At 39.2% G+C, this 22,060-nt stretch overlaps 2 protein-coding genes and 1 long non-coding RNA gene across 3 annotated transcripts; 2 read left to right on the forward strand and 1 right to left on the reverse strand.

The window, feature by feature from the left end:
• Positions 1 to 9,502: 9,502 nt before the first annotated feature.
• On the forward strand, positions 9,503 to 12,742 carry LOC135471692 (uncharacterized). The gene is made up of 4 exons (XR_010444461.1): positions 9,503 to 9,909; positions 11,170 to 11,339; positions 11,709 to 11,753; positions 12,184 to 12,742. It is a non-coding gene; the product is annotated as an uncharacterized LOC135471692 (long non-coding RNA).
• Positions 12,743 to 14,513: 1,771 nt separating this feature from the next.
• Positions 14,514 to 17,602, reverse strand: LOC135471689 (uncharacterized). Its single transcript, XM_064751006.1, has 2 exons — positions 17,262 to 17,602; positions 14,514 to 16,331 (listed from the first exon to the last, which is right to left on the reverse strand). Exons 1-2 carry the CDS (start codon positions 17,511 to 17,513, stop codon positions 14,715 to 14,717), a joined length of 1,869 nt encoding a protein of 622 aa, XP_064607076.1. The 5' UTR covers positions 17,514 to 17,602; the 3' UTR covers positions 14,514 to 14,714.
• A 220-nt stretch (positions 17,603 to 17,822) lies between these two features.
• LOC135471691 (uncharacterized) lies at positions 17,823 to 21,232 on the forward strand. The gene is made up of 4 exons (XM_064751008.1): positions 17,823 to 18,086; positions 18,596 to 19,692; positions 19,982 to 20,139; positions 20,407 to 21,232. The coding sequence occupies exons 1-2, from the start codon at positions 17,898 to 17,900 to the stop codon at positions 19,637 to 19,639; spliced, it is 1,233 nt and encodes a 410-aa protein (XP_064607078.1). The 5' UTR covers positions 17,823 to 17,897; the 3' UTR covers positions 19,640 to 19,692; positions 19,982 to 20,139; positions 20,407 to 21,232.
• The last annotated feature ends 828 nt before the right edge of the window (positions 21,233 to 22,060 follow it).

Genomic DNA, 22,060 nt, shown 5'->3' on the forward strand with positions numbered 1-22,060 from the left:
CGGTGTGTCAGCGTATATCTATAAATATCTTGCATGTTGTAGGGCCTACATCTAATGTGTACAGATCAGGAAGTTTTGAGTGTCAACCCTTGAGTTCAAAGGCCAGTCGCAATATTTTATAGTGCAGGCAGGTATACTAAAACTAGGTGAAGACGTACCACGCGATAGCAAGAAAACCTACCACGTGAAAACGCCTACTGGAGCTCTGCCATCAGCTTTACAGGAGCCATGAGATCTTCGATAATGTGGGGGCGTTGTCAACACGCGCTCGTACTCTTCGCGCATGCTTATACTGAGCGGGCTAATGTTTACACCGTCCGAAGTCAATTGGCATTGCACTACTGGTCGCAAGTTCAAATCCATCTCTCGTTGGTTAGAGATCATGCTTTCAGTCAAGACGGGCGGTTTTCTACAACTTAGTTGCATAGGTGGACAGACAGGTTTCTTATGGATAACAACTCCTGTGTTTATTAGCTGGTAATGTTTCGGTTTAGCTTCTAATACCGTTCTCAAACATGTGACATATTTTGGTTTAAATACTGGTTTTAGGGTCACTTTCCTGGCGGATATCGTGGTCCATCAAATCAGTGTTTTATTTGCCACATGACAAACAGCATAACTTATACATATATATACCTAACCAGAGTGATAAATGTTAAGAACAAGTATGGGCTGAAAATGTGAAAATTAGTCAGTTGAGATCAGCGTGAACAGGAACAAGTGAGTTGAGATCAGCAAGTACATGAAAGGTGTGAAAAAATATATAGTGAGTTGGGATCAGTGGATTACTGGGTGGAGGCGTTAAGGCGGTCTTTCTCCAGTTGGATGAGGTGGTCATAGGCACTCGGTAGGTGGTAACCTTCATCTCTGTTTAGCTGGGGGCGGTGTCGTTTTATCATTGTGGCGTCCAGTAGTTGGCGTTTCTTGTAGTCACTGTTGTTGGTTGGTAGTGGTTTGATGAAGTTTGTGATTTGGATGGGCAGCTATGTGGTCTTTTAATGCTGACTTTCCATCCATTTTTTGTACTGAGGTTTTATGTTCATTGATTCTGACGTTTAATGGTCTGCAGGTTTCTCGGGATATAATGTTGTTGGCAGTCATATTTTTTTCGGTGGATGCTTCCCTTGGGTTGCTTGTCGAACGTGGACTGGCGTTTTCCTGTGGCTTTCAGTTTTTCTTAGGCTTTTTAGCTTTGTAAGAAACCTGTCTGTTCACCTATACAACCCCAGCTCCTATATGCCCGAAACGTTACCGGCTAATAAACACAGGAGTTATTATCCATAAGAAACCTGTCTGTTCACCTATACAACCCCAGCTCCTATATGCCCGAAACGTTACCGGCTAATAAACACAGGAGTTATTATCAATAAGAAACCTGTCTGTTCACCTATACAGCCCCAGCTCCTATATGCCCGAAACGTTCTGTTCACCTATACAGCCCCAGCTCCTATATGCCCGAAACGTTCTGTTCACCTATACAGCCCCAGCTCCTATATGCCCGAAACGTTACCGGCTAATAAACACAGGAGTTATTACCCATAAGAAACCTGTTTGTTCACCTATACAACCTCAGCTCCTATATGCCTCAGAAAGAAAACTAAATTGCAGTCTAACAACTGCATATGATTTCTCCGTCTTCCGATCTAGCTAGTTCGACTTGCGAACGTGACCATCCGACATACCGTAAGAGCACAGTGTTTATATATGTATAACAGCGTCTGATTTACTTGTTTGTGTAACGGAAGCAGCTTTCCAGAAGCAGCTTTCGAGGGCATTTCTTTCAAGGGCTGGAGTTTGGCTGCTGACACCCGAGTTCGAATCTTTGTTTGATCGCCGTAGTGAAATCCTTTAGCCATTACTCTGGTGCCGTGTCTTTGGAGAGGGGAAGGTTTTAAGTGGGGAGGAGTGTAACGGGAGCAGCTTTTCACTGCTTATGCTTAGTGTGACTCGCGTATAGTGAACTCCTTCAACCATTACATTGGCAACGTTTAAGGAAGTGATGTTATACCCTATCAACTTCTAAATGCCTTATAGGATTATGTAAATATTATGTTACGATATTCAATTCGCGATCGTACATCTGTTGGCCATTTGTCTTTTACATGACTATTCGTGATATACATAAGGATAGAAAACATTAACAAATCTTATTCAACACTGGTAGAAATTATACAAATTGCGAAACAGGACAGTAATATACATAAGAAACGAAAACAGCTGGACGTAATTCGCCATTAACACAGCAGGGCTTTCACAAGTCCTTATGAGGTTTCCACATTAAAATACACAAGTAACGCTGGGGACTATTTTACGCAGAGCGGCCCCCGTGGCTCAGTTTGTTAGCGCGCTAGAGTAACGTAATGACCCAGAAGCCGCTAACAAATGCCGTCGCCTTGAGTTCAAGTCGTGTTGGTTTTCTCTCCGGCCATAAGTGAGAAGATCAACCAGCAACCTGCAGATAGTCGTGGGTTTCCTCAGGGGTCTGTCCGGTTTCCTCCCACCATACTGCTGGCCGCCGTCGTATAATTGAAATATTCTTGAGTACGACGTAAAACGAAATGTTACGTACATGGGTGACAAGTTGACACCATTGATCGTTTCTGAAACATTACTTGTTAAGCTGACAAGCATTCACTTACAGTGCTCGCCTTTCATTGACCGAGTATAATGTCGTGAATGTGTCATAGTATTAACTAATCGTTAATATTACCGTTGTTCTTATAAGTGAATAGTATCTTGGTACTTGTGTTTACAAACCTGATTATGCTATGTTTATACAAGCATATAGTTTTGGTCACAAATGATAAATATAGGCTTTATATAAAACCAAGCATGCAGGCTTTCAAAGCATAGAGTATCAGTTGGATTGCGATAATCTTGATTAAGTACTTTTTTGTTTCCTTTTATTATTTTTTTTTTTGGTCAATGACCATTTCAACCGTCCTTCACATATCCCTTTCTGTGCTAAAATTTTATGTCCAATATTTCATTCTCTTCTCTCAAAATACTGGTACCTATAGAGCAAAAAAACTCATTATCACTTCCTGTATATCTGTTTTCCTATTATATATATACAGGTTATATCCAAGCTATAAACATGGTACCGACTTTGTATCTTCTGATGAGAATAGTCTCGGAGCGGAAAAAAACGACCAGTAAGTTATGTACATGTGCGCTAAATTGTTGATGAATCACCTCATCAGAATTATTGTTCTAATTTTCCACTGAGCAGATTTTAAGATATCTGTAATGAAAGAAGACATAAAAATAGTTTTTAAAATGTATAACTTTACCAAGAAAAACAAATTCATTTGACAATCATTTTGACAAACATTTACCATTCTATGTTAAATTTTAAATTCTCACATTACAATTATAACCGTTCAGTGGGGAAGCTGTCCAGACGGAGGCGACCAAGGGTTATCCAGAACCTGAAAAGGAATATGCAGAAACGGACAATTCAACCCAATAAATACATACATATACGAAACTGCTACAAATAATTAACATAAAATTCTCATCCTTGGAGAGTAAGGCCTCTAGAAGTTATATACTGTGAATATGATCCACAAAGGCTGCTATAGAGATCAAACACCCAGGCGTATGTCATTCAGTGGAAAAGTTTTAAGCAAAAAATAAATGTGTCTTCTGTGGCAAAACTTCCCCTGGTCTGTCCGATAATGATTATGTTAATTTCAAGTTGGGGTTCAACCCCGGACTTGGGCAATTAATCTACATTCCTCCGCTCTCACCCTGTGTGGGGCTTAGGTGACCAGATTAGCGCTCGTCAGTAAGTTGCCAAAGATCATTGGTTTACTCCCGTGTATTCCGTTTCCTCAACCTGTAAAACTGATCGCCTTCGTCGAAGTAAAACATTCTAGACTATGGCGTTAAGGGACAACCAGGTAGATAGACAATGTTGTGTTTTGCCATTACAACTTACATATTAAGGCACACACAGAGACCCTCAAGGAAAACGTTATTTCTCTTAATTATGCATGCCGTTATTCCGTAGTATATAACTCTGACGACATGCACAGATTCCATTTTAAAATGCACAAGGCGGAGTAAGTTCATCTTTTACAGATTTTATTTCAAAGTTGACACCCATCAACCTGTCCCCAAATTTGTCCTCTCCCGCCAGTGCAAACAGTAGGTTTAATCGTTGCGAAAACCTTTCTGTATACTTGTCTCAGTCGTATTCTCTACATTATTTTGTCAGAGAAATTGTCGAATGAACTTACTGTATATCCAAATAACCCTATAATCGTACATTTGCATTAAGAAAACGGCTTTATTTGAAGAGGATGATATCTAAAACATCAACATATATGTACAGGCTTCATTAGGAATACTTTATCTTTTCTCAGGGAATCGCACTATCTGTCGTGTTGACCCCCATCATACATTTCAACTCTTTGATGGAGAAATACACTTAAAAGACGTAAGTTCATGTAAAATAGCGACACTATGTATTATATATGCCAGTAAACCTGTGCTATCTAACGCATTTCATTCACACATATTAAACAGGTTTGTTTATTTGTTAATGTTTGTCTAAATATCACAACGAATATTTTGTTGACTACTAATATCTAATCCATGTCTTTAAAGACCATATTTGTCGTAGACATTTAACAATAGCAATATAAATTTAGTTATTTAAGATAAAATAAGCATGTCACAAGACTGTATATAGTCTATAAATACGCTTGTCATTTCGCTGCTGCCTTACGCACTTTTGCTTAAGGAATAAATCAACCAATCAGCATATTGCGGTATAATGCAGAATTAATTTCACACCACGTAAAGGACTGATGTGATTGTATTTTACCACTCATACTATAATGCACTACTGTTTTTTTTCTTTACTCACAGGCTGCACCAAAGGGACAAGCGAGATATAGGGAGATATTGCTCGGTCCAGTAGCGAGGATTTTCACTGCTATCCGCGGCGTATTGGAGACCTACTTCAAAATGATTAATGTTTCAGCAACAGCTCTCAAATGGACTTTCGCGGCAAACGAATGTGGTACACCCAAGTTTCTAGGAGTCTGCTCTGAGGGGGTCAAACTTGCTGTGGTCCTGGTCCCAGATGAGGGCATAAATGTACAGGTCAAGCGTCTGGGACCAGTTAAAGGTTTGGTACGGGAGGTGACGTATCAGACCTACCATGTAACTTATAAGGGATTTGCCCTCAGAGATGAGGGTACAATTCTCTTATATGATACTAAGTAGATCTGATAATTCACCGGTCCTTTAGCAGGGAAGACCACATATTAACATTCCAATGTGAGTTTTTCATCCAGACACGTCCCTTGTTAACCGTTCCTGCTGAACAACTGCCATCTATACAAGTTTGTCACTTTTGTCTAAATTTCAATTTCTAATTCACTCAACTGTTAGAGTCTAGGAATAAGACTTTATTTCATTCGTACGACTAGTTATTTGTCATGCCAGTTTCTGACGACCTTGTACAGCTGGTTTCCGGCCTTGACCCTAATACCCCTTATGTAGCTCCCTCTGGTGCTGACCCCTAGACACTCTGCCACCATGAACCTGACATTCAGTCCAATTTGATTACTGTAATAAATAATACATCAGTTTATTACCACATTTTTATCACCCTGTGATGTATGTTTTATATAATTAAAAATTTATCATACAACAGAGTTGGTATCTCTTTACTTTTTCTGTACCGTATTCAAAGACATGAGTGTATTGTGTTTTTTGACGACATGCACTTTGCAAATCTCAAGAGGGATTGTTAGGTGATATGCGATGCTATTGAATTTGATTTTGTTTATTACATTTGTGTTTAACGCTATATACTGCGGAATGTTCCACTTATTGTGACGGCAATCAGCTTTGTGAGTGGAGAAAACCGGAGTGCTTGTAGAAAACCACAGCCGTTCGGCATCTACTTAGCAAACCTTATGGCGGAAATCTGAAGCCAAAGAAGCAAGATACAAAAGAACATGCTCTATACTTCCTATTGCTCCAACTTAACTATTTTGGCAACGATGTAGCTGAAGTACTGCCAATGTGGCGTTAAATTCTAACCATTCTCATTGAGAACAGCCCCGGCAAACTTGTATAAAATTAAAGAAACTTGCATTGTTAGGCATTTTTATTGCTTCAGTGCCCTGAGGCGGCCAGTTGAAAAAGTCTGCCAGTTGTTTTTCACAAACTCAATTAGATTAAATAAATACATTCATTTAGATTGCACATAACGAGCATGAAAACGTTCGCCGCCTGCAGGTCGCGCCATTTCTGAACAATCGCTGATCACCGTTTATCACCAAATACATACATGTAGCCTTGTGACAACAATGCTGTAATCGAGACCGCGCATGCACGAGGAAGCTGTATAGTGTAGGAGATGCAGTGAACCATTCGTCTCGAAAACAAGCTTATGGAGATTAACGTGATGAATTAGAAAAAGCATATATGCATATTTTCTTTATGTACAATGTGGACGTCCAGCTGTGACCTTCATGAGGAAGGTGGGTTGTCAAGCAAGGCATATTCCATATCCTTAGTTTAAGAGCCCGGTCGGCTGCCATTAGGTTATAACGATAAGAGTGAGTGAGTGCTTGGGGTTTTAACGTCGTACTCAACAATTTTTTAGTCATATGACGACGAATGAATCCTTAGAGTGTATGTAATGTGCCTCCTTTGTTGCAGGATGGATTTCAACCGCTCTTTTATTTAGTGCTACTTCAGTGAGACGCCTTACCGAAGTCAAGTAAGGCGCCCCGCCCGAGCCATTATACTGATACGGGTCAACCATTCGTTGTACTATCCCCTTCATGCTGAACGCCAAGCGATGTGATAATAAGAACTCATATACATAATTGGAGAAGCAGATCCCATCCATATTCTAAAGTGGAACGGTGAGTGACAGAACAGATCTTAAATCAAATCCCACAATTGTGGCTTATTAAATTATTGCGAGAAACAAAAATCTTATGCACTACTTTACAGTGTTCCAACTAATATTACGGTCTCTTCATCTGCAGTAAACACAAAAATACAACCATATACACACTAAAAATAGGTGTTTCGTTTGAAAGCATATTTCTGTTACAGTTTAGAAACGCGTCCTTGTGTTTATTCATGAAAACCTATGTTTACTATCTAAATAGATGTGGTTATCATAGTATTCACGTGAAATGTTGACACAGTAATGTGGTCGATATATAACACAAATAGTCCAGTAAATATTACTTTGTTTATATTAAGTAAACGTGACATGTTTTTCTATGAAGAGCACCAGGATGCGTTTTCCACACTGTAACAGAAATGTGTTTATTAAAATCGAAACTTATGTTTAGTGTGTACGTTCGCATGCAAAGGTGAAAATGTATAGACACAACGAACGATGAACGCACTTGCACCGTCTTACGTGCTTCTTATCCTGGCATAACCTATATATCGTATTAAGCCCATTGCCCTACCTTTAGAGGTATTACGTATGTGAGAAAAGTTATATGGTTCAACACAGTATAGGGCACTCTGTTATAATACCGGTATGTAATGGCAAAGATCTTGATGGCATCCAGCTCTCTCTCCTTATATGTCTGCCTCTTCTCACGCTCTCTCCGTTTTTCTGTCTGTCTATCTCTTTTCCCGCTCTCTCTGCTTACCTGTCTGTTTGTCTCTTCTCCCGCTCTCTCCGCTTATCTGTCTGTCTGCCTCTTCTTCCGGTCTCTCTGCTTACCTGTCTGTCTGCCTCTTCTTCCGGTCTCTCTGTTTACCTGTCTGTTCTTCCAGTCTCTTTGCTTATCTGTCTGTCTGTCTCTTCTCCCGCCCTCTCTGGTTATCTGTCTGTCTGTCTCTTCTCCCGCTCTCTCTGCTCATCTGTCTGTCTGTCTGTTGTTCCGCTCTCTCTGCTTATCTGTCTGTCTGTCCGTTGTTCCGCTCTCTGGTTATCTGTCTGTCTGCCTTTTGTTCCGCTCTCTCTGGTTATCTGTCTGTCTCTTGTTCCGCTCTCTCTGGTTATCTGTCTGTCTGTTTCTTGTTCCGCCCTCTCTGCTTATCTGTCTGTCTAATGTTCCTCTCTCCCTGCTTATCTGTCTGTCTGTCTCTTTTTACGCTATCTCTAGTATATCTGTCCAACCGTCTCTTGTTTCGCTCTCTCTCGCTCTCTCTCTCTCTCTCTCTCTCTCTCTATCTGCTTATCTGTCTGTTTCTTGTTCCGCACCCTCTACTTATCTATTCATCACTTGTTCCCCGCTCTTTGCTTATCTATCTGTCTGTCTCTTGTTCCACGCTCTCTATTTGTCTATCTGTCTGTTTGCCTCTTGTCCATGTCTGTATATTTCATTGCATAAATTCGCACTACCATATCTCTGTCTGTCCATCTGGCCTCGTCTTCTTTTACCTTCCCTGTTACTATTTCTGAAGATCGATCAAATCAGTATTTACACCCATAAGGAGAGCAGATGGTACTGGGACAATCCCGTACAGTCGTCACAGTCACCTGACACTCATTTTAAAAAATGAAAGAACAGTGATACGTGCAGAAAAAATATAAACTTTTCTACCCCCTCTTTGTATACAGAACCTTCGTACTCATCACTGTCTTTCTATTGTCCACTTTGTCCATTTTTTTTTCTTTTCCTATTTATTGACAATTTATTAGATTGTTCATAACCTCGGTTTTGAGTTAAGTATAGGCCTACATACCAACCAATTGTTTTATCATAAATATACATTCTGTTATCTTGGGCAATATAGTTTAACAAGTTCTTGAGAATGCATGCACTGCTAAATTCGCTCTGGAGACATTTCCAAAAGTGTATCATTTTACCGCAATTATTAGCCCACGATTGACTAGGACTTTACATTACATCGAGGCGAAGCTTAGATACAAGTATAAGGTAGGCCATGATTGACCAGGATTGCATAACATTACATCAAAGCGATGCTGAGATACAAGTATAGGCTAGACCATGATTAACGAGGACTTTCTGTTATATGGAGGAGAGGCCGAGATACATGTATAGGCTAGGCCTTGACTGACGAAAATTACATAATATTGCATAGGCGCAGCCGAGATAAAATGTGTTCTCCGAGTCAAACTGGGGCTAATTAGCCGCAATGTATCATACTGAACAAGTTGTGCTCCAGAGAATAAAACTTTCATACACAATAAGAACTACAGGGAAATCATGTGGAGCAAAAAATAATGGTATATGTGCTAAATAGGCAATGACGTACGTTGTCGTTGATATAATGCCATATAACACGACAATATTTACGAATAATTTACGCAGTTAATTTTGGAAAACTCTTTCTACATCAGGATTTTATGTCCCATTGGAATATAGTGGAAGTATTAAGGATGCAACCTATATTGACAAATGTTTAATTGGTTGGTTGTCAGAGCGGCTAGTCCTTATCCGTGTTCGCTGACAGTTATAATAAATCAGACATGTACGGTATTACTTTACATAGCCATTGAAACCACAGTGATGCAAGCGGCGATCCCCATACACAGGCCTTATGCCCAGGTTGCCGAAGGTCGAAAAGCAATACCGGATATCAGTGGCACATCACGCTCTAACAGTAAAGTCACGCGGAATCAGTTATTCGTCACATCCCACTTCGAATGGCACTGCTTCTCTTGACTCTAAACAAGGATCTGTTTTAGGGTGATGGTTTTATCGCCGAACTTGAGTTACAATGTTTGACGAACTCTTGCTGTTGTGCATTGAAAGATTGGGCAGAGGAGCGGGATTTACTGTACGTTTTTTACAAGGAATTGTTTCATACGAATACTGGGATTTTCACGTCGCAGCAAAGCATATCTGTCTTTTTCAAACCCCCTTATGTCGCGCTCTTCGACTGAGTAATTTTCCATGGCCCAGTGAACTGATGACTGTATACGGTATGGCAGAAAGAGTAAGTATAGTTATATGCCCACAAAACTGTGTGTCAGATAAGTTGATTAAAGTGGTGTTAAATAAATCCGCACAACTTGCATGGCTTCATTGTATAAAAACACCGCTGGACAATTAAGCTTTCCAACTCAATGTAATTCGGGCCTAAGCTGGGTATACTCTCTAAAAAATAATCTGTTAAATTTAAACGGAAGTCTGTTGTATGAGTAATGCTAGACAGTACAGCTATTGCAGCAGATTATACCGTTAAATATCACACACGTATTCTATTAATTCAACATTTTATTAGACTAATAGGATATTGTGCTGAATATAGCAGAATATTGTGTTATATTAACAGAATACATCTTAGCCACACTCTGACAACAGACTTTCTGCTAAATTTATACTCAGCTTAGGTTAAAATTAACAGATTACTTTTGTTGAGTGTAGCTTCATTCTTACCTTTGCGATGACGTTTTGTGTTCAGACTAGTGACGTATTAGTCATTTATTTAAAGAGACCTATGGTGAATTCATCTTGAACCCAGTCACCCATTGCGCGGGAAAAGGTATATGTCTACACCATTGTTTTTGAACATTTTTATACATCCAAGCTAGCGTCTGTTTCATCATTCGTTTTAGACCACTGTTTAAGCACAAATCCAGTTTCACTCAAACAAAGTATACAGTTCAATATCCACTAGCTTTTATGCGATGCCTAAAGTCGATTCCAGTTCGTTGAATTATATATAGGTATTTGGGAACATTTGATTCAAATGGCTGGGTTGAAATTCGTGGCCTATATATTTATTAAGGCGCAATGACCCAGGAGTCTCCCACCATTGCGGTCGCTGTGAGTTCGAGTCCAGTTCATGCTGGCTTCCTTTCCGGCCGTGAGAAGGTCTGGTATCATTCTACGGATGATCGGAGGTTCCTTCCCCTCACCCTCCCGCCTACCAGGTTCTCTCCGGTTTCCTCGCACCATAATGCTGGCCGCCGTCATGTAAGTGAACTATTCTTGAGTACGGCGTAAAACACCAATCATATAAATAAATAAATAAATAAACAAATAAATAAATAAATTCAATATAGGCCTTTTGTTCTAGAATGTTCATGTTGGGACATCATGTGGCCATGCTTTAATGTTATATAGATAATTCAGATTATCGAATTATACCTGCATTTTTGAATTGGATCATCCTCATTTATCCTTACACGGAGGTAGATAGCATGTAACAAATAGCTTGATTTTTAGTCCAAATAACTTTTTCATTCCATAGGATAAAGTTTTGAGAAACATTTATATATTGGGAAACTTCGTCGGTTTGGTCTTCTACCCTTTTGAATTCCTTCTACTACTAATGGAATGTCATCTGCTTGTTGGCTGGGATTGGATTGCTGTCCTCAACGTGATTGGTTGGATAGCGTGGTTATCTACAGAGGTCATCAAGTATGAACCAAAGATTGTTACAGTATTACGTATTATTTAATTAGCTACTGTTCCCAATTGTCAATATTTTAGAATACAACATATCCTGCAAGTACTTGAGGGCAAAAGTACTAATGAAAGAAGCTATGTAATATATAATTCTGATTATTTACAGTTCTCCAAAAAACTGAAATTCTGACACTTAGTGTTAATATTATTGTTGTGAGATATTTGTTCATGAAATTAATATTGAATTGTGTTAGACATTGGAAGTTACGGTTTTCGACAATGCGCAGTCTTATTTCTTGTAAACGAATGGCTTGCCTATAAGATACAACATTTCGTTCATTACATAGATTTCATGTTTGTGTTGTTTCTAATTTTGTTTAGGTCATCTCGGGAAGGCTACCTCGCACAAAAGCGTCTGGATGATGAGTATGTATCAGTTAGGTCTACCTTATTTTACAGCACCTTGATTTCCTTATGCGCTTCCATTTAAATTATGTATACCTCTGGTAGAGCTCCCCAAATACTGTTCATACATAATTTTAAAACGTCCTCATAAAGCATGCACGCCTGTTGCTATATTTTACCTCAACATATTTAAGGCGAGTAACGAATGAGAATAACGAAGTTGCATTATATCAAAACAGTTCAAAAGCTACATGTATATAAAAAATACCAGCGTGGGATGGAAATTTGTTCTTATTTTCTGTTTATTTCTGAACAGAATCAAATATATGTCAAAATATTTTTATTTTAATTCTAATCTATACGCATATATTTATTTCTAGTAATAATTTAAGTAAATCGCAGTTGATTAAAACGTAAATTAATAGACAGCATTGAATGGAATCCTTTTCAGACCTGAACCTATATTCTACCTCATCCGGAAAATGGCAATCGTCGCTTTGACCAGATGCATGTTGGACTTAACCATCGCTGTAAACTGGCTTCCGGGACAAGTGCTTTGGGCAGAATTAGTTCCGGTCTCGTGGGTAGGTGGTCTTGGCGTGACGTCCACCGTGTTGTGTTTATGCCACTTACATATGATGAGAAAGCAACGAAATATGGACTAAAATGAACAGACATTTACATTTCTCTAGTCCAACATTCTGTGCAGATTTCAAAATGAAGTCGATGGACTGAAGAATTCTAAGCCGGATAAAGACCAGAGAAACCCTTTAGCCATTGGCTGGTATTAGAGACACCTTGTTCCAAGCCTAAAACATCGATCCAACCAAGAGGAGATTTCACGTTTTACGAGCTGATCGGGAGCAGCAAGATCCACCTTTGCACCCAATGGGACACCAAGCACCAGGCTACCAATTACAATTATATTCATGTTGGTATTTCTTTGAGAAGACTTTTCTTAAGTTGTACATTTTTAATTCACAGATTATGAAATATGACGTATAAATAATCTGGTTGCTTTGTTGTCCTTTCGTGCATTCAGAATTCAGAATACAAGATTGGTTGTAGAACCGGTATGTATGTGTTCTCACTTTGAATAAATTTGGAATAAATTTATTTATTTATTTGATTTGAATTTTACGCCGTACTTAATAAATATTTCACTTATACGACGGCGGCCAGCATTATTATGGGAGGAAACCGAACAGAGCCCGGGGGTAAACCACGGCTTGCTGGAAGACATTCCCTCAGCCGGAGAGGAACCCAGTATGAGCTGAACTCACAGCGCCCGCATTGGTTACATGCTCCTATCATTGCGCCGCATTGGCGTGCTAACCACCTCGGCCACGTAGGAATAAAACCGGCATGTTTCCTCACTGTGTAAAAGTGGTATAGTGGAATAATACCGATGTTTCCTCACTATGTAATAGTGGTATAGTGGAATAACACCGGTATGTATGTTTTCTCCATATGAAATAGTGGTATAGGGGAATGAAACCGGTCTATACTTCCTTACTATGGAATAATGTCATACTGGAATAAAACCGGTATGTATGATTCCTCACCATGAAATAGTTGCATAATGAAATAAAACCGGTATGTATGATTCCTCACCATGAAATAGTTGCATAATGAAATAAAACTGGTATGTATGTTTCCTCACCATGAAATAGTTGCATAATGGAATAAAACCGGTATGTATGTTTCCTCACCATGAAATAGTTGCATAATGGAATAAAACCGTTATATATGTTTCCTCACCATGAAATAGTGGTATAATGGAATAAAAACAGTATATACTTCGTCAGTATTTCCTTGCGTGATTATATATTATTAGGGTTACAATTATGGCTAACAATAAAACATTACAGGCGGTGCCGATAATCTTAAATAATCTGACTTGTATATCACACTTTGTTCATGACAATTCACATTTCACTTGTAGGAACAGATAAAAACAGTTTATATCTCCCCTTTATAGTATAGATCTCACTTATGTTTTACACTAACGAACATCCATTTCGACTCCAGTATTAGAGGGGCCTCCGTGGCTCAGTCGGTTAGCGCGCTAGCGCAGCGTAATGACCCAGGAGTCTCTCACCAATGCGGTCGCTGTGAGTTCAAGTCCGGCTCATGCTGGCTTCCTCTCCGGCCGTGTGTGGGAAGGTCTGCATCAACCTGCGGATGGTCGTGGGTGTCCCCCGGGCTTTGCCCGGTTTCCTCCCACCATAATGCTGGCCGCCGTCGTATAAGTGAAATATTCTTGAGTACGGCGTATAACACCAATCAATTAAATAAATAAATAAATCCAGTAGTAGATTGTCCGAATTGCAACGTGACTTGGCACGCTTTTTCGTAGTGTTCATGCTACAGCTGATTAACAATCACTAACCCTATTTGGAGATCTCAGAAATGTAGGTTTGGTGTACAAACCCTGCACGTAGTACTCGTTCAAAAGATTTGTGCTGTCATCATTGTTTCCATACGTAATTTCTCCACACAGCTAAACGCCTGACAAGTGTGAAGTCAAATCAGATGGACGGTTGTGAAGAAAACTGGAAGACAGACATGCATACAGTAAGACAATCACAAAACACATAAAACCCTTTAACCCCATGACGTGAATGAAATTCGACAAGGTAACCTCATCCATACAGGCTTAGCAGGTCATGAGGCAGTGCCTATAGGGAAGTATCCAGCCACATCCCGCTTCAAAACAATCAGGCTATTTAATATTTCTAGTAGCATTTGAAATCACTCAGTCAAACAAGGTTTTTCAATTCGCAGTTTTTATAGTTCACATGTTGCTACATCAGAGTTTCGTACTACAAACAATATGACCATAAGGATTTAAAGAATTATGGGCTATATCACATTGCCCATTCCATAAGAACAAACATACATTTGTTTCTTTCATTTTCCTGTTATCATCTATACTACTTATAACGCTGTAGTGGATGCTTAAAAGACAGGAAGGACATGCTAATATAAGTATTTGGCTATTGTTTTCATCATTTCAGATGGCTTTCTATCTATTTGATTGGTTTTGTTCTCTCCAAGCTCGTAGTCCATGGCATCCCATTCATTATCTCTAAAAGAGAACAGACACCAACTCCAGCCATTCTCTTCCCACATATTCATGGTGTCTAGTAGATATTGGAGAGCGCCTGGAACCTCCCGTGACACACCAAACTCTCCCACGAAAATCATGCTAGATTGGATACTGTTTTCTTTCTGCCATTTTACCACAGGCTGAATGACTTCTCTTATTTTGTGTTCGTTCCACACGGGCCAGGCGTCAGCCCACTTATCTTTCCTCCATTTTGGCACTTTTCCAGGGTATGAAAATTGTCCATGATTTTCATGACGGAAAGTGTACAAACTTGGAGCGTAGAAATGAAAAGAGTAAACTACGTGAGGGTCATCAAGAGGTGTGATGAACGGAACCGTTCGGGGGCTCGCCCAGAAACTGCTCTCAACAATAACCATGGTTTCTTTGTCAACTGCTCGGATAGCCTTTAATGCTCTAACGTACAAGTCGTGCAACTTGTCCTTATATGAGGGAGACATGTCACAGTAGAAACTGAGATCCTTGTCATCTGGTGTGAATGGCTCGTTTATGATGTCAAAACCTACAATAAAGTCACTGAGGTCTGCAAGACCTTCAGCAATTGATCCCCAAAGATTGGCGATGCGTTGTCTGCACTTCTCGGACTGCCACATCCTGTCATCAGTGCTATCCCTAAACCGACGCCCAGGTAAGTCACACAGGGTCAAGATCACCTTAAGTCCACTCTCTCCAGCCGATATGACGGAATTCCTCAGGCGTTCCAGTGACAACTCCAAATGAACTCTGTCTGTCTCTAAATTTCCATCTGGGATGTCATTGATCAGGAAACCTAAATCCTTGGCATCATTGGTAGCGCCGAATCTGACAACGCTGGTACCGTAGGCACGCGCAGCGTCAAAATCGAGGGGAACAGGTTCAGCGCTCATGTTCAGACCGTGAATGCCCTCTGACCATATTTTAGATTTACTACGGACGCCTATCGACTCCTTTGGCAAAATAGGCCAAAATGTCCCATCTGGCCAACAAGTTCGTCTGAGTCTTTGATAAAAGTCACCCAGTTCTTCTAGAACGTAAGTCGGGAAGCTAGGAAAATAATCTGTATTGTTTCCATCATTTATATTTAATTGTACCTTCCAAATATGGGTTTTCATTTTCTGCTGAGCAATTAAAGATATTTGGAAATCTCCAATATTGTCCCATTTTTCACGTGAGGAAAATTGCTCACTTGAAATTAAAGACTGGGTCAAGACAAGTGTTGGAAACAAAGTACACCCCCTGTTCTGCACGAACAAGTGGACTTCCCGATCGGTTTGACCCTTGTTGTAATACTCTATATACCGTCCACTGGTCCAGAAAGCTGTCGTGTCGGCAAACGGTTTATGGGGGAAGAGTCTGAGACCTTGGCTACAGAGTATCATTGTGGATTCGTACTCTCTGAACTTCTCAACAAAATAATGAAGCTCTTTCGGTCCAAATGATATTCCGCCATCGACAAGAACTACACACGCTGGGGTCCAATGGTTAATCATCTGTTCAAAAAATAAAATAAATGAATCGAATTTAAAAGCAGAAAACGATGAAATTTTATAACACAAATACAGTTTTATGGTGGATTGTTGTCCTAATTTATATATTGTTTTTCTTTTTTTTATTATTTGAAACCATATTTCGGTCACTTTCCATGGATGTGTCATCGCAACTTGATTGTACTGATTTATATGTTATCCAGATTTAGATACCCGCAATTTCGTATTACTTTACTCTTATCAAAAATGTTAAAACCATTGGTCTAAAACTGCACAAGTTTACAGTATGCAACACAATCGTGAAATAAATCGGAAATTTATTAAAATTTATAAATCGGAAATATATAAAAAATCCGCATGGAGTCAGGTAAAGCGGGATAAGCGCTTTTTCGTTTACAACTACACATCGCGGAGTAAGTGCTTCCATATTTCGATTACAACTACACATCGCGGAATAAGAGCTTCCATAATTCGTTTACAACTACACATCGTGGGGTAAGTGCTTCCATAATTCGTTTACAACTACACATCGCGGGGTAAGTGCTTCCATACTTCGTTCACAACTACATATCGCGGTGTAAGTGCTTCCATAATTCGTATACAACTACACATTTGCAAATGTACTATATATTCTCTGTGATAATAAGACATTGCTATTTGTCAGGTTGTACAGCTGTTCAGTGAAAGAAGCTATTGCGCCTAGGGCAAGGATATCTTGTAACAGGTGGCTGCCAAAAGTCTTCCAGGACTGCTGTATTATGCAGTATATAACTTCTTTTCCTAATAAAGTGTATCATTACTGAGCTAAGGCACGGGAAAAGATCGAATGCGAATTATCATTTTGGCTAGCAAACTGTAGGCCGTCAGTGGGGATATTTTTACTTTCACCATTTCGTTACAACATTTGTACTTGTATATCACCTTGCAGCTTACCTTAGCAGCATCGCCTTGGCTGTTCAAGAAGCGCGTGTGTGATTGAGTGATGCGGATTAAGTGATGACTCTTTATCCGCATGACCGATCTCAAGTCAATGTCTGTCGAATTCCATATTACAAGAATGAATAACTCTTGCGTCGTGGCCTTGTCAAAGTTCTGGATCAGATCACGGAGGCTTGACACGAATTTTTTGTCATGGAAATCCACGACTAAAAGCGGGCAGTCACTTCTACGCTTTCCCTCCTCCATTGTTGATGTGCCGTCAAACGCCACTAACTTATATTCAATATAGCTATTATCGAGAAGTAACTCTGAACAGGATGTTCACGGCCTCAGTGACCAATGTCATTGGCAATGTAATCTGATGACTTAGGAACTAGGGCATGTCCTCCTTACACTTCGTGATCAGTCTCCAAAAGGATTTTTCATTCGACACCAAGTTTGTTTTGAAGTCTGTTATTGGTAGATCGTTGACCACTGTTTACTAGGTATTTGGAAATGGCGTGATGACATTTTTTCCCCCATCCCTGAAATCTGACTCCGCTCTAGTGCGTATTTAACGAAGGCTGTCCACATTTTCCTCTCCATCACCAAATCTTAAAGAAATACGTTTTCTCAAACTTTGAGACGAAAATGTCTGACGGACAACAAGAAAGTATGCTTTCAAGATGCCGTAAGTTGCGTTTGGAAAACCCAACATTATGGAGTCATCATTTTGGTGGCTGGACGCACACTGTGGGCTTGATTAAGCAGAATCTGTGCTGTGACGATGGGTTGTTATTTATTACATCTGCTGAAGACCTCGCTACAGAAGAAGCAAAGGTAAATGCATCTCTTTACTTGTTTTAATTTTTTTTTAATTTAGTCAACAAATAGATAGATATGCACGAGTGATTTTGATTATGACGTAATTATGTCATTAATTACCCGAAGAACAAAAGTCTCATTATGCATACGTATACAATATACTGATATTGTGGTGTGAGGGGACAATTCCAAATTAGGTATCATGATATTTACCCATGGATTTGTTGTATTGAACGCAATTTTTTTTTTCTTTGTGAAATGACACTCCGCCCAGCCACATTATACTGACACCGGGTCAACCAATCGTGTTTCCTTTGCTCCAACCTCTTACTGCTGAGCGCCAAGCTAGACAGCAGCAAGTACCATTTTTAAAGTCCTTTATATTATCCTACACGAGTTTGATTTTTTTTTTCTTTTGGTAACGACATATATGTCCTGTTACCAAAAATTCCATTACCGGTAAATGACGTATTAACAAAACAATTGTAGAATGATATCATGATGTATAATCCTATTTGTTGCAGGTAATATCTGAGCCATGGGTGGGTATGGTGCATCAAGTTCCCAAAAATAACTACGAATGGTTCCCAGATCTTAAAAGAATGGTTGTCGACACTACATTCCGGCAGTCGTTGATGCAGTGTAAGGGGTTGTTTTGCTTGTCTTCCGTAGTTTCGGATTTTCTTCGGGAGCACCTACCAGATGTTCCAGTGACGAGGCTGCTATATCCCTACACCCCCACCAACTCGAGGTTTAACAAGGTGGATTTCTTTTCGAGAAAAAACACCACCAGGGTGCTGTTCGTGGGGGAATATATGCGTAACTTTCAGTATTTCTTTGATCTTGACCTGCCACCTGGTTTTCAGAAGATTTTGTTACAGTCTCCTGACGTAAACATGAAAACAAATGGCATTGTCACCAATGACAGCGTTACTATTCGCCAATACGTCGGCAATGACGAGTACGATGCTTTGCTATGTAATTCTGTTGTCTTTCTAAATTTGTTTGACGCGGCGGCCAATACCACTGTTCTTGAATGTATAATCAGAAATACCCCCATCGTTGTCAACAGACTTCCCGGGTTAGAAGAATATTTGGGCAGGGATTATCCATTGTTTTACGACACTGCCATTGAGGCGCGTGAGCTGTTGACGTCAGATCAGGCTTTGCAAAAAGGAAGTGAGTATCTTGAAAACCTGCCTCTTAAAACTTCTCTTAATGACAACAGTTTTCTTCATGCATTGCAAAACAGTGCCACCTACCGCCTTTTACCGGTTCCAGCTTCTCAGAAGGCCATTTCTCAACGAATCCCTGAATACGACATAACTGTTATGATCTGTTCCTACAAGCGAGTATACAACATGGAGAATCTTCTTCAATGCTTTGTCAACCAGACCATTGATAAGAATGTCGAGATCATCGTTTGGAACAACAACTACTCTGCTAGAGACGAACTGCAATTGATCTGCGACGGCTTCAAAGGAAAGTTAGACATAAAAGTGATTCATAGTACAGAAAAACTATTACTGCATCGTGAGGTTGGCTGTGACAAGTCTTATGCGCAGTGACGTCCTGGTCATTTGCGATGATGACGTCGTACCGTCGCCTGTCTTTCTTGAAGGTTTGTTTATTTTTATGACACCCAGCTTAAGATGTTTTACAGCCTTACCAAAAAGCCTTTAAGGAAGTTTAAATAAATGTAGAAGATCTCCACTAAACTCAAAGGAATAAACAGAATAACAAATATTACTGTTCACTCATGGAACTTTACACTTCGATTTATTTTTTTATTAAATCTCATCACCATGTACACATGCTACATCACTAACATGGGATCTATGATGTATTTAAATTCATCATACATGCCATTTCAGTGATATTTGCAGATCTGAATTTCTTAACCTCCACAGAGTACATGACCAAGTACATGAAGTATGGGCCAGACACCGTTCTTTGCTGTAGAGGACACAAATTTTGGCGGCACGAGTTGAACGAAGAACATCCAGAAACAACATGGATGATGTATGAAGACTTGAAGTTTTACGACGAATCTGTGGAGGATATAAAGGTAGTTTACTGAAGTAATATGAAAATAATAATTTATTTCATATCGGCTGTTAAAGAATAACACCGTTATTATATTGAAATAATAACATTTCATGCTAATCTTGAGGACACTTCTTAAAAGCAGTGGGAGATATCTCTTTGTGACTTTGTACAGATTTATTGTTACCCTTGTGATTAGTTTACAAATGATCTTAAGAATCTTAAAACCATGTATAGACGTATTTATCAATCACTTCTGGCTTATCATTAATATTATTCTTATTTTCAGATCCATTTTCTTCACGCTGATACATGCTTGTTCCCAAAGCATAATCTTAGCTAAAGCGTTGCAATATCCGCTTCCAAATTATGACGTGATATTAGTTGACGATTATTGGTTTCGTACGGTCTTCTCCCATCTCCTCAGAGTTCCAATATGGAAAATCAACGGAGCAAACCTGTTCACATCAACACCTTGTGCAGAAGACGGCAACATCGCACTGTACAAGAATAGCCGGGTTCGCGAGGAAAGGGTTAATTTTTACGTGTATCATATGAGACATGGTTGGCCAAACAGCGTAGAATGTATTGGCGAAGATGATGATCAACCGTTCTAAAAGTGAAATGTGTTTGGACGTTCATAAAATAATAGAGTTAGCAATGCCTCAATAAAATTATATCCACAATGGAGAATCTTCCGTTAACAATTCAACCTGATTTGTGTTCTAACCTTAATTCCAATGTAACCGGATAATCGTTGATCGTCATACTTTGAGAGCAAATGTCTTACAAAGTTTGCTATCGATGCCTTAATTTAAGGCTGTACAATTTAAGACTCTCTGTCATCTGTCATCCTTATAAATCTAGCTTATTTCTGCGTTTAATGTCTTACAGTATTTCAAGTTTTTATTGCATATATCTGTTTAGCTTGAAATAAGTAGGACTAGTAAAGCTCATGGAGTCGTGACCTACTCGAAATGTGGAGATATCATCAAGTTTTAGATATTGCTCTTCAGAATCACTGGAGAAACTTGATAATGTTGTCGTATTTGCCTTGTACAATTTGCATACACACAATAAATCGTGAATCTCTTTAACTGATTTGTTCACTGGAATGTTTGAATTTGAACTTTTTGAGTGTTTTCTTCATGAAACGCGTGCTGAATATTGCAGTTTAATTGATTTACGCAAGTTTGTAGTTTGATACAATACTAAAGAATTTTACGCGTAGATGTGGTCTTTCGTGAAGGCTACTGCGCTAGAGGCTGGTGACTTATTGTCACCAATGTTCCACAAACAGTGGTCTCAGCAATTTAACGTTCAACTACTTCCTGCATGCCAGGCAATGACCTATACATGTAGTTTCTCTCTGAAAAGCAATTCTGAGCAAAAAATTCACAAGATGTGTACCACGGGCACACATTAATTATAACATGTGCACAGGCACATTAATTGTGTACATTGTTACAGATTTCATATGTAACAATATATCAAGCTGTTTAATGTAAAACTGACCACCATACTAGTTCTCGACGATAAGAAGAAAATTAATAAATAAAACAGAAGCTGATGCATTATTTCATGTCATGACCAAATGAATTTCACATGTTGGATTTGCTGATTTGGTTCAGAAAAGAATAATTATTTTGAAAAAGAAATTATTTAAAACAAAATTAACAATAAATTAGCAATACTGTATTGTCTCTTTTTTATTTACTTTTTGTGTAGCATTTTTAGCAGTGTCTATTCTATTCATAGATACTTCATCAGAGTCACTAAAACGGGGAGTTCAACCATGAAACCCTTGCAGTTTACAAGAGTTCGTTTAATTTAGCGAAATACATATTTTTAGTATTAGTTTCCAATATTTAGGATTAGTTTCCTATATTTAGTATTGGTTTTCTTATACAGCATCTAACTTAGAGGATACATCTGCAATCGTA

Source organism: Liolophura sinensis, chromosome 7, assembly GCF_032854445.1.
Source record: "Liolophura sinensis isolate JHLJ2023 chromosome 7, CUHK_Ljap_v2, whole genome shotgun sequence".
Lineage (NCBI taxonomy): Eukaryota > Metazoa > Mollusca > Polyplacophora > Chitonida > Chitonidae > Liolophura > Liolophura sinensis.

Excerpts from the sequence above, each read along its gene's own strand:
- LOC135471689 (XM_064751006.1), bottom strand. The coding sequence starts at position 17,513 with ATGGAGGAGGGAAAGCGTAGAAGTGACTGCCCGCTTTTAGTCGTGGAT. Across the intron at positions 16,332-17,261 it reads GCCAAGGCGATGCTGCTAAG|ATGATTAACCATTGGACCCC; the intron begins GTAAGCTGCAAG and ends TTTTTTGAACAG.
- LOC135471691 (XM_064751008.1), top strand. The coding sequence starts at position 17,898 with ATGTCTGACGGACAACAAGAAAGTATGCTTTCAAGATGCCGTAAGTTG. Across the intron at positions 18,087-18,595 it reads TCGCTACAGAAGAAGCAAAG|GTAATATCTGAGCCATGGGT; the intron begins GTAAATGCATCT and ends TATTTGTTGCAG.